A 12,847-nucleotide genomic window follows, 5' to 3' on the forward strand; every position below is an offset into this window, starting at 1 on the left:
CTACTTAGTATAATCTTTACCTGAAGATATCCATTGGATTTCCAAAGTGGGGAAAAAAAAGAGATCAAAAGGAAAATTCTTCCAAAAGCAAATGAATAAGTAGTCTTACAGCTCAATCTCTTACCTGGCTTTATCAAAATATTTGCCGGTATAAGCCATTCCACAGGCAGCACCAAGTCCCTGACCAAGAGAACCAGTTGCCACATCAACGAAGGAAAGTCTCTATCATAGAAAGAAGGAAAGACAAACTAAATTAATTTGAAACTATGAAACTGTCATATTATCAAGCTACAGTAGACAAGATAGATTGGCTTATTCTGGTTTTGTCTTAGCACTTAAAGAAGCTTTGGAGTCAGGAAATTTGGGGTCCAAATCTCAGCACCGGAACATACTAGCTATGCTACCCTGGGCAAGGCATTTAACCTCTTAATACCCCAGGAAACTCCTAAGATATCAGACTTGCAGAATACTTGCTGACTATCATTTGCAGAGAGAGTTTGTGAACTAGTAGCTCCCCACAATAGATCACTATTCTGTATACACCAATTAAAAAAAAACAAAAACAAATGTATTCTTTCACCAAACTGTTACTGATGTTCATTTTCTAGATCATACTTATACAAACCTAAGGCTTCCCTTCCAGATGGCAGTTTAAATGGAACTTAAAAGTCAAGAAGAAAATGCAAAGCATGGTAAATACTTGCCAATTTCCCAAGTCAACCACGTACAAACCAGGTATCTAGTATGTATGCTGAAGGTTTTTTGTTTTCAAAAGAGAATTTGCTTTCTTAGATGGAAACCAGAAAAGCTAAAGAAAGTAGGTTTTAGAGTTCATGTTCAGGTTTGTCTGCTTTTGAATTCCAAGATTTAATGGTATATTTGAAGCTTAGATTACACAAGAATAACTGTTGTGGAAATACACATCCCATCCTTTTCCTTTTTGTGCAGTCCTTTTTGTAAAGTGGCAAGAAACTGGAAACTGAGTGGATGCCCATCAATTGGAGAATGGCTGAATAAATTATGGTATATGAATGTTAAGGAATATTATTGTTCTGTAAGAAACAATCAGCAGGATGATTTCAGAGAGGCCTGGAGAGACTTACATGAACTAATGCTGAGTGAAATGAGCAGGACCAGGAGGAGATCATTATACACGGTAACAACAAGATCATATAATGATCAATTCTGATGGATGGGGCCCTCTTCAACAATGAGATGATTCAAACCAGTTCCACTTGTTCAGTGACAAAGAGAGCCATCTACACCCAGAGAGAGGACCAGGGGAGCTGAATGTGGACCATAAGCTAGCATTTTCATTCTTTCTGTTGTTGTTTGCTTGCATTTTGTTTTTTTTCTCAGTTTTTTTTTTTTCTTGATCCGATTTTTCTCGTGCAGCAAGATAACTGTATAACTATGTATACATATATTGGATTTGACACATAGTTTAACATATTTACCATATATTGGACTACCAGCCATCTAAAAGAGGGTATGGAGGAAAGGGGGGAAAATTTGGAACAGAAGGTTTTGCAAGGGTCAATGTTGAAAAATTACCCATGCATATGTTTTGTAAATAAAAAGCTTTAATTTTTTATTTAAAAAAAGAAAAAAAAGCACAACCAATTTTGTTACATAAGTACTATGTTAAAGACATGTGAAATTAGAATGAAAGCATGCAAAGAACACCATTTCCAAGAATAAGTAGGCTCAGACACAAAGATATAGAGTTGATGCCAAAGCTCTCAAAATAAGGATAAAGGACAAGAAGGGAAAGGGAAGGGAATAAGCACTTATATAGAATTTACTTCTGCCAGGCTAAGGGCTTTTTGCAAATATCACCTCATTTGATCCTCCCAATAACTCTAGGAGGGAGGTGCTATTCGCCACCTGAGAAAACTGAGGCAGTCCAAGGTTAAGTGGCTTGTCCAAGGGTCACATAGCTAGTGTTTGAGACCAGATTTGAACTTTCAGGTCTTCCGACTCCAGCATGAATTTAGGGTCATTGCCACCAGCTGATAAGAAAGACTTTCTTTTAGTTACCTTCCCAATTCAGTCTCTCTCTTTTCTTTTAGTCCCTCTATTGCCAATAGGTACTTCAATGCTACCAACCCGCCTTTCTCTTACTTGTCCCTTGCCTTGGCTTTTCCCTTTTCTCTCCCAGTTTTATTCCATCTGCCTTTTAACGCATGACCCTTTCCTGTAATGGGCTGAGGTTTGAGCTGATGCACTGAGGTCCCAAGTACATGAGGCTAGATAGTAATTGGGCTATACTCTGTTAATATACATGATTGGATAAAGAATGGTCCCTGCCCACTCTCCGTGCAAGTCCTGATGTGTTGTATAGGAAATGACGATTTTGGTGGGTGGAGGCAGAGAGAGAGGGAAGAAGACAAGCTGGGAGAGATTGGGCTGAGTTCGAGACTCCGAGCTGCTGGTTGTGTGGCTGCTGGTCGAGCTAGCTTCTTGACTCAGCTGCACACATTGCTATCGCCGATTCTCTTCCACCTCCGATCCTTCTTCACTGAGAATAAAGACTGACGATTTTCCCCTAACCTGAATTCCTGTCTCGTGCTGATCTTAAAATACACGATCTTAACACTTTCCTTCCTTCAGATTCCTTCCTATGAGTACAACTCCTACTCAATGTTTAATATTTGTTGTGAAATGAGTTGTTTAATAACAAGCTGACACATTATACCTTAATATTATAATTTTACATTTTATGAAACAAAGTTTTATAAAAATATAGATTTATCATATAAAATATAAATCTTATATTTTAATATTTTATATTTAGTGCAGTGCCTCGCACACAGTCAGTACTTAATAAATGTTTATGAACTGACTTGACTTACAGAGCACTTTATGGACATGTCCTTCCTTGATTTAAAAAAGATGTATTTTAGTGACAGCTTTTCTTTTTGCATAATGAAAAAAAAATGGCCAGTAAGCCATTCTATGTAACAAAGGAGAAAAAAAGTAGTTCAATAAAACTAATATATCAATTATAATTGACAGTATATTCATATTCTCTCATTTCTTTGTGTCTTTTCATATTTTTGTCTCTTTTTTCTGTTTCTCTGTCTCATATTTCTCTGTCTGTGTCTATCTCTTTCTCATATTTCTCTTCCTCTTTGTCTTTCTCTCATATTTCTTTCCCTTTCTGTTTCTGTGTCTGTTTCTTTTTCTCTCTTATCTCTCTGTGTCTCTTCTTTCATATTTCTCTTTTTCAGTCCGGTTTCTCTTTCTCATCATACTTGTCTTCCTTTCTGTCTATGTCTCTCATATTTCTCTCCCTGTCTCTGTGTCTGTTTCTTTTTCTCTAACATTTCTCTGTCATTCATATTTCTCTTTCTGCCTCTGTCTCTCATATCTGTCTTTTTGCCTCATATTTCTCTCTTTCTCTGTCTCCTCTTTTATATTTCTCTTTTCTCTTCTCTCCTATTTCTCTGTCTCTCTCTTGTCAGTCTGTCTCTGTATCTGTCTTTCACTCTCCCCTTAGCCCTGGACCAACTTTGGGGTCATTATAATTAGTGTTCACTTTCATTTACAATGCTCTAGTTTCCTAGTTCCATTTACTTCACTGCATAAGTTTTTATATGTCTTTCCATGCTTCTCTGTAGTTATCATATTCATCCTTTCTTATAGCATTCCATTACATTCACATATTTGTTTAGCTGCCCATAACTGATGGATATCTACTTTGTTTCCAAGTTCTTGTCGACCACAAAAAGGGCTACTCTATTTTGGTGTATGTGAAATTTGTCTGTTTATATAATAATCCTGAATATAGCTGACCTATGGTATTACCTAAGTTCTTGGCCAGGGTACCACACAGCACCGGATGGAAGATGAGTGTTTTCCTCCCCTTTCCCGATTAGGGCACTGGCATTAAGCAATATTTTGAAATAAACTGTTTTTGTTTGATATCTGCCTACCTCTTAAGAGGGATTCAAACCTAGATCTCCTGATTATTATTATTACAATTAATATGAATGATATTTGTATAGAAGTTTAATACTTTATATGACATTTATAAAGTATCTTATATATTGTTATATTTGACCCTTAAACAACCCCATGCTGTTTTCCTCCTTCCCGAACAATTTGGTCCCTTATTCCAGGCCCACAAATTCCAACCTCTTGTCAGTGACTTAATTTTGAGCTAAATTCCTATGTCTTCCGTATCCAATGAAATGCCCCTAACTCCAAAATTGCCTAATTTTTGCTATCCTAGTGTTGTTAATCTTATTTTGGCCCTAAAAGGAAAAGAGATCTCACTAATTTACACTAATATATGAATTAGTAAGCTCTTTAACCTTCCTTAGAGGTATTAGCATTTTTTAATTAGGACCCACCCAAGTGAATTTCTAATTGAGACAGTATATGAGAAAGTGTTATGGTTGTTGTTTGTCCTTCATTTTGGAAGAGGACCATGACATGCAAAGGAATTGGATTTGAGGGAAGGAGAACGATGCAAAGTCACTTGCCTTACTTTCCCCTCCACAGCCATCTGGGTCCAGTGGCCAGCTATAGATCACGATGACTAGAGATGGCCCTGGATGCAGTGGGAGGCCTTGGCCTTTTAAAGCTGAGGTCTTTCCTAGGCCTGAGTTTGACTGAGGCAACACCCATTCAGTGATTAAAATCAGGGGAAAAATAAAGTATTTTTGGTATGGCTCTACTACCAAGAAATCAGGAACAAGAGCCAACAGAGAGCCGTATCCCTCTAATCCCAAAATAATGTTGCAGACCCAGGATGGGATGAGGAAGAGATCTAAATGACCTGTACCTAACCTAAGACAAGGCAAGTTGTAGACTCAGAATCGTTGTGGACTTGAGGCCACATATGTGGCCACACAGCTTCTGGGAAAGAGGTGGAAGAGAAGCAAGCAGTAGCTGTGTGGCTGGCTCTTAAAAGTATTGTGCTAGATTGAGCATCCAACTTAGTCTGCTGTCGGGAGCTAAGAAAGCAACCAGGACAGGAAAACAATCCATGAGGGAATCTATAATTCTATCACTCTGAACCTACAAAGCCATCCAGCTAACAGAAAGAAGATAGCCATTCATTGTAGTTTGCCAATTATTGGTGAATGTTGAAAAGTCAACAGGAAAAAACACACTAGAATCTTTAAATGCCTAGATATGTTATGTTTTGGGGTTTTTTCCTTCTCCTCTTCCCCCCTCCTACGATGACTGGGGTAGGAATAGGACAGGGAAAAGAATTAAAAATTTTAATTAAAAGAATTTTTAAACATAAAAGGATATATTTCATCAAATTTTTTCTGCCTCAAATGATAAAATATTTTTATTATGCTTATTGTTTTCTATCTTGTTTAACCTATCGTGTATTCCTGAAATCAATCCAACCTGATCATAGTGAATAATTGACTGTGTTGCTGTAGCCTCTTTGCTAATTATTCATCAGTACTCATTAAACACATTGGTCCAGCAGTTTCCTATTTTTTCCCCAGTTTAGGAATTAGCAACATTGTCATTTAACAGGCGTTTGCAAAAATAGAGAAAAGTAGGAATCCTATCTATAATTTGTAGATAAAATTGGAGTTAGATTGCTCTTGTATATGTCAAGAAGAACTAAGTTAAATCTAGGATTTTTTTCCTTTACAAGTCCATTAATGGCTTTGTCAAATTCTTTTTCTAAGATCAAATTGTGTAAAGTCTCTTATTTTATTAATCTAGGTATTTCCTGTTTTTTAAAAGCATTCGTATATTTCATTTAGATCATAAGATTTGCTGGCACATAATTAGGCAAAATGGTTTCTTTTTTAACTTAAGGAATAAAACCAAGCATTGCCATAACGTAATAAAAAATTAACATTAACACAAAAAGACCACATGAAATTGCGATTCTATTATATACAACTTGCTATTCTTTTTTTAAACAAATAATAAAGTTATCGTGAACATTTCTTTTTTTTCTTCCCTCCCCAAGCCTAGAAATGGCTATCATTAAACACAAATATACATATATATACATATATATATATATATAATTCTATATATATCTTTCTCTGGAGGGTAAATAGCACCTTCCTTCATATGTCCTTTGTAACTATTTCCTTTAAAACCTTTTATTATTTCTCCTTTTTCATTTTCAATTTTAGTAATTTGTTTTTCCTTTCTTTTTGATCAAATTAAATAATGATTTATCTATTTACTAGTCTTTTCAAGAAAAAGTGGGAGGTCCATTGAAGTCCCCAACAATTGCTGAATTGTTGCCTATTTCTCCTGGCAGTTCAATTAGTTTTGCCTTTAAGTAATTATATGCTATGCAATTCCTTAGGAGGTATCTTTTTTGTGATTTTTTTATTTTAAACTTAAATACAAAAATGAGAAAAAACAATTTTTAATTTCCATGTGCACAGCAGACCATAAAAGAGGATTCAATACAAAACAATAAGTTTTTACTTGAAAAAAACCTATATAATAAATACTGCACGTTGTTTTCCAAACTGTACAGCTTTTCTTTGCTTCGCTGTTGATTTTTTGTTCTCTGCAGTGCACTTTTTAAAATTTTTTCCCTTCCCACTCCCATATCACCTTAAAGAAGGCTACAATTAAGCATGGATATATATTCATATACATCTATATCTATAAACATATACATATGTACGTACACACAGACACTCATACACATATACGTAAGACCTGCCTATGCATATCTCCTCCTATCATCTCTTTCTCCGAAGGTGGATCACATCTTCCTTCGTAAGTCTAAGTGTTTCCATGTTTAAATCAACCAGCTCATCACTTCCTATATTACAGCAATCTTACACCTCAATCTGTTAAGGACCATGCCTAGGTGAAGGGGCAGGTCAATTCTCCAAAAGCCTCCACAGCTGTAAATCCTAACACTTGAAGGAGTTGCAAAGCAGCCTTTACTAACGCAGATGTTCCTTGTGGATTGGGAATGAAATAGGAAGCAAGAGGGAAGAGGAGGGAGATCAGACAATCAACTGCCTCTCAGTCTCCTTGTATCATCATCATCCTCTCAAAGGAAGAGATCCATTCTACAGGTCTGAGTTAGACCTCCAGCAGCCACTGGCAGGTGGCTCCTGTACCCCAACATCAATCACATCCTATCTGGGAGATTGTCTATGAAAGTTTTCCTCCATTTTCTGCATTGTTTCTGTTCATGGCCACATAGGTTTTATTTATACAAGAAAATTTTAACTTAAAATAGTCAAAATTATTTTTTGTACACTTTAACAATGTTCTCACAAGGTCTGATAATGTTGAATCTATTTCCTTTACATCGTTTTCCCCCCTGGTTTCTTTGAAGTTCTTGACCTTTTGTTCTTTCAAATGAATTTTCTTAATATTTATTCTAACTTAGTAAAATCATTTTTAGTAATTAAATTGGGATGACTGATAGTTTTACCTAATCTGTTTATTTATTTTGAAAATTATATTGACTTTACCTACTCATGAACAATACTACTTTAATTAGTTAGATCTGAGTTTATTTGTATAAAAAGTATTTGGTGTTTATGTTCATATAGTTCCTGTGTGTTTTGACAAGTTTGGCAAAATACTCAGGTATTTATATACTGTCTTAAATAATATTGCTAAGACAAAGTTTCTCTATTTTTCACTTTTGATCAAATCTATTTTAAGTTTAACTTTGTGTAAGATCATGATTACTATTCCTGCTTTTTTACATACTAAATTCTATTCCTGCTCTTTATTTTATCTTTGTGTTTATCTTTTTTTTTGTAATGTTTCCTGAAAGCAACATCTAGTTAGATTCAAAGTTTTTTAATCTGCCATCTGTTTCTGTTTTGTGGGTAAATCCATTCACATTCTAAGCTACAATTACTTGTTGTGCATTTTCCTTCTTCCTATTTTCCTCTCTCCTTCTTACCGTATTCCTATCCCTCCTTACTCCTCTGCTTTATTTCTACCTGCTACCTTGCCCTTCTATTCCTTAACCTACCTACCCTTCCTTCTAAGAGTTCCTCCCTTATCCTCTATCCCGACCCTAACCCCTTGCCTTCCTATTTTTTCTGAACTTAGAAGACTTTTATACCCTTCTACATAGATAAATAGACATATATTCTTCCCTCTTTAACCCATTTTCATTGAGAATAAGCTTCCAGCACTCCCTCCCTTTCTCCCACTAACTTCTTCTATAGCAATTTTTCCTTTTATGCCTCATTTGTATGAGGATAATTCTTCCTTTTTATCTCTTCCTACATAGTTGTAATTTTTTTTAGAATTGCCCCATCCTACTCAGCATAGCCTAAGATTTTCTTTCAAACTACCCACATAATGATGACAATCATAAGAGTACTGATTATATTTTCACATATACAGAAGTAAACAATTTGATCTTATTGAGTTCCTTATAATTGGTCTTTAGTGTTAACCTTATATTTCTCCTGGAAGTTGAATTTTCCCTTAAGTTCTGTTATTTTTGTCACAAAAACCTGAAAGTCTTTCCATTTATTAAATCCCATTTTTTCATTCAGGATTATATTTAATTTTGCTAGGCAAATTATCATTGGTCATAATCCCAGCTCTTTTGCTCTACAAATCGTTGTCTTCTAAGACCTAAGGTGCTTCAACATGGTAGTTGCTAGCTCTTGTGTGATGCTTATTGTAGCTCCATGATATTTAAATTTTTTTCTTATTGTAACCTGGGAGCTTTGAAATTTTTTTTACTCTTTTGATTTTCTTTTATGATTTCTTGATGTCTTAGAATGTCATTATCTTCTCCTTGCCCAATTCTAGTTTACAAGTAATTATTTTATGCCTTAAATTTTTGATTCTCTATTTCCAGTCTATTGACTTTCTTTTCATAATTTCTTTGATTTTCTTGGGTTGTTCTTATTTTTTTCTTAATTTTTAGTCCTTTTAAAGTCCTTCCAAGAATTCTTTTGGTGCTTGGGACCATTTGACATTTCTCATTGATAAAGAAAAGGCTTTTTAGCCTCCATTATCTTCCTCTGACTATGAACCCAGATTTTCTCCATCTGTATAGTAACTGTTATTGAGTTCTTTCTCCTTTGCTGACTCATTTTATTTATTTGTTTTATTTTGGTTTTATCAGCTATTAGTGTAATGAAGTTCTAGTCCAGAGAAATGGGGAATGCTGATCCAAGCCTCAGGTCCTTATAACTTATTTTCTGAAATCTATCTCAGGGCACAATCTTAGGCTGTCTTCCCCATTCCTAAACTATAGCTAAGACCCTCAATTCCAGTGTCCCACAAATGATCTTGCTCCCTATGGGCCCTCCAGTGACTGCAAACTACAGCTGTCCTCTCTTCTTCAGAATTAAAACTAGGTATGTATTAGTTCCTTCTCCCTGCAGCCATAAGGCCAGAAGGGTCTGGTCAGCGCAGCTATGCTTGGCATCTCTCAACAGTGAAAGGTCCTTCAATCTTCTCCTACTCAGCCATCATACCCCACACTGTCTACAAAATGAAAGTTTCTAAAGCTGAGGCTACCTCTCAACCCAACTACCCCCCAAGGCTTGTTTGTTGCTTCTGCAGAGTTGACCTGTAGGTGTACAAAATTAAGCCAAACCTCCACCCCGGGAGACCTGGTCTTTCCTGGGATCTTCTCAAATTATTTTGGGAGGATAACTACTTTACCCCAAGTTTATTTCTGCTGCTTTGAGGTGATGGTCTGTCTTTTTTGTGGAGGAAATTTGGAGAGTCAAAAGTTTTCTCTGCCATCTTTTCAGAATCCTCTACCTATGAGGTGTCATTAAGCATAATGTATCTCCAACTTATCTTTTTAAATAATGTTTATTTTTATTACTGCCTTGTCTAAGATCATGACTGTCAACCCTCTTTCTATGGATTCACCTGAGGCATAATAGAGTCTATCCACTTTCTTTTAACACTGGAAAAAGTGGAGCTGAATAAGTTATAAGAATAACTTACCTAGCAAAACTGAATATGATGCTGCAGTGGGGAGAAAGAGGCCCTTTAGTAGAACAGAGGACTTTGAAGCATTACTGTTGAGAAAACTTTAGCTTTCTATCCAACTTTAATTGGGTAGAATCTTTGAAATGTAAACATAGAAGATAAGAGAAATCCAGAAAAGTAAATACATTGGAGTAATTGGAAGGGGCTGGCTATATGATGATAAAATATTTATATCCATTGTCACTTCAAAATGCTACTTCATTGGAACAATGAAAAAGCAAAAAAAGATAAACTCAGGATGTTAGTTTTACTTTTTGCTTTTTTTTGGTCTGATTTGAGAGAATTTAAAAAGAGAAGAATAAGAGACTACACAAGAAAAGAAATGATGAAGAGGGAGGAATTATTTCTCATAACTGGAGTATATCAGAAGAATATATAAACGTGGAAATGAGGAGTCCAAGCATCATGTGACACTCTCATGCTGATCTGAACCAGGCAAAAGAAAGCTGGACACACATGGAGAGTTAAAATCAACGGGGAAAAATGGAATAAAGAGAAAGAAAGAGCAGAGGTGGGCTGTTAAGAAAAAAGGTAAATAAAGGAATAGTTGCAAGCAAAACAAGCTTTAGCTATAGAGGATTAATTATAAATGGAGGAACCTGAGTTTGGTAAAAGGACATGTATAGATATATACACATATACATATACATACATACATATATACATATGTATACAGACATGTATACAGACATGCATAAATATATATGTATATTTCATTCATGTGAATCCTAACTCCCTTAATTTTATCACCTTTACTCTTTGTGTGAATCTTTACTATAATGTTTCTCCTCTTTGCCAGCCCCTCATTCTACTACTTACTTCACCGGTGGTTGTAAAGAAAGAACTTTGTACACCTTGAAATATTTTATAAAAATGTGAGTTATAATTGCCCCCCCTTTTTTTTCTGCTTGTAATTTGAGACTAAATGTTTAAACTTGTATCCACAGCATCTCAGGCTCTTGAAGGAAAGATGATATCCAACAAATAGTATTATTACTAATCCCTAATATGTAAAATGTTAGAAAATAATAGAACAGTAACATAATATTTCCAAGGCTGATGATTTCAAAAACATTATTTTAGGCTTCAGAATCAAGAAGTTTTGGGTTCAAGTCCTGTCTTTCACACACAATAACTTCATGACCATAAGCAAGTCACTTAACATCTTAGTGTTCCAGGCCACTTTTTAAAAGTCTTTAGTTAAAAGGGGAAATTCCCTTTTTTTGAAACAAAAAATAGAATGAAAACAAAAACATGAGTACAAAAGCAAGCCACACCCTGGTTTGTTTTTCTTGTTTGTTTGTATATTTTGCAAGCAAATGGCAGGGATAGATTCATTTTCTCCTGCTCCTCTATGGCAACCCTGATATCTAAGGCTTCTTTCTCATATCTCCCAGCTACCTCTACTACTACATGCATTTGCTTCTTCTTTTCTTCATTCCAATCCCCAATTATAAGAATTTACTTACCTTTAAATCATTAGCAAAAACCCTATACCCTTCTTCCCCCACTATGAGTGTCAGTTAAACTAGCAGAGACTTAACAAAAATGAACTTACAGGAGTAGGATGGCCCTCTAGGTCACAGTCAATTTTCCTCAGGTTCAAAAGATCAGCTCGGTTAACATCCCCAGCCTCAGCCCAAGCAGCATACAGGATAGGAGCTGCATGACCCTGCGGGAGAATTCGCATTGGTTAGAAAAGCTTCCAGTGGCATTTGTTAAGGAATCTCAGAAGTAATAAAGTTCACTCAGGTCCAAACTGAAGACTTTACAAATGTTCTCCAGTCAACAAAGATTTTAATTTAAAAAAAAAAAATCACAGGGATTACACTCACAATATCCTTGTAGGAAATATAAGGACTGGATATCAGTGCATAAATTTCTCATTCCCACCTGAAAACTAAAATTGTGGAGTCTTGGAAAGAGTACTAGATTTCAAGTAAAAAAAAACCTGGGTCTGAATTCTGTAGGACACTTACGTGACCTTTAACAAGTCATTTAATTTCAGTTTCTTCAACTGTAAATGAGGGGCTATATGACCTTGGACATTCCTTTTAGCTCTAAATCTATGAGGAAAAATGAGTATTTCTCTTCCTCCCTCCAATCTTGATCACATTGTATTCCCAGTTAAATAATTCTATAACTAATTTCCTAGTGAGATTTTGAAAAATCAAAAATAGGAAATAACTAGAATAGGGAGAAATAACATCTATAAGATGTCTATAAGAGTACCCAGGTACTCTTACCTTTGACAGAATAAACCGGTCATTGCTTGGATTTCCTGGTTCTGTTGGTTTGTATTTCATTGTGTAGAAGAACAGCACAGACATGATTTCAGCTGCACTGCAGCAGGATGTGGGGTGGCTGAAAGAAAAACAATATTTTCTTTTTTTATACATTAAACTACTCACGACAAGTTATACAACTGACTGATCAGCCTTAAAACATGAGGTTTCTCAGACTAATAAAACCATTTCTATCAGCCTATGATGACTAGCCAAAGGGAAGAAACCAAGAACCATTTCCTAATAAAAGTTTATTGCATGTATTGCCTTATACTTTAAAATCATGAGACACCAAAGTTGTCCACTGTACTCTTCTCAAATCAAAACAAAAATAATCAAGCAACTACAATATGTGAAGCAAGTCCATCTTCTAGAATATGGCTTGACAAGCATCAAGGGTTTGCTCTCATTTGAATTATGATCTATGGCATTTTCAGAAAGTGAAGAATTTATTTAAGTATATTATAAAATATTAAATCCACTAGAACATCAAATATACAATATTGACTTCTTTCAAGAAATACTGAATGTACTGTGAAGATCAATGATATTTCTCTTTCTTAATAAATCAATGTGCTTTTAATTGCTTTGTATTTGGCACTAAG

At 35.3% G+C, this 12,847-nt stretch overlaps 1 protein-coding gene across 1 annotated transcript in view; it reads right to left on the reverse strand.

The window, feature by feature from the left end:
* TKTL1 (transketolase like 1) overlaps positions 1 to 12,847 on the reverse strand; it is a 32,037-nt gene that overhangs the window by 13,078 nt on the left and 6,112 nt on the right. The window contains exons 2-4 of the mRNA XM_003774722.4: positions 12,204 to 12,321; positions 11,516 to 11,629; positions 125 to 222 (exon numbers count right to left, since the gene is read on the reverse strand). Coding sequence (XP_003774770.1) covers positions 125 to 222; positions 11,516 to 11,629; positions 12,204 to 12,321 — 330 coding nt within the window. The remainder of the gene's footprint in view (positions 1 to 124; positions 223 to 11,515; positions 11,630 to 12,203; positions 12,322 to 12,847) is intronic.

Source organism: Sarcophilus harrisii, chromosome X, assembly GCF_902635505.1.
Source record: "Sarcophilus harrisii chromosome X, mSarHar1.11, whole genome shotgun sequence".
NCBI classification, from domain to species: Eukaryota; Metazoa; Chordata; class Mammalia; order Dasyuromorphia; family Dasyuridae; genus Sarcophilus; species Sarcophilus harrisii.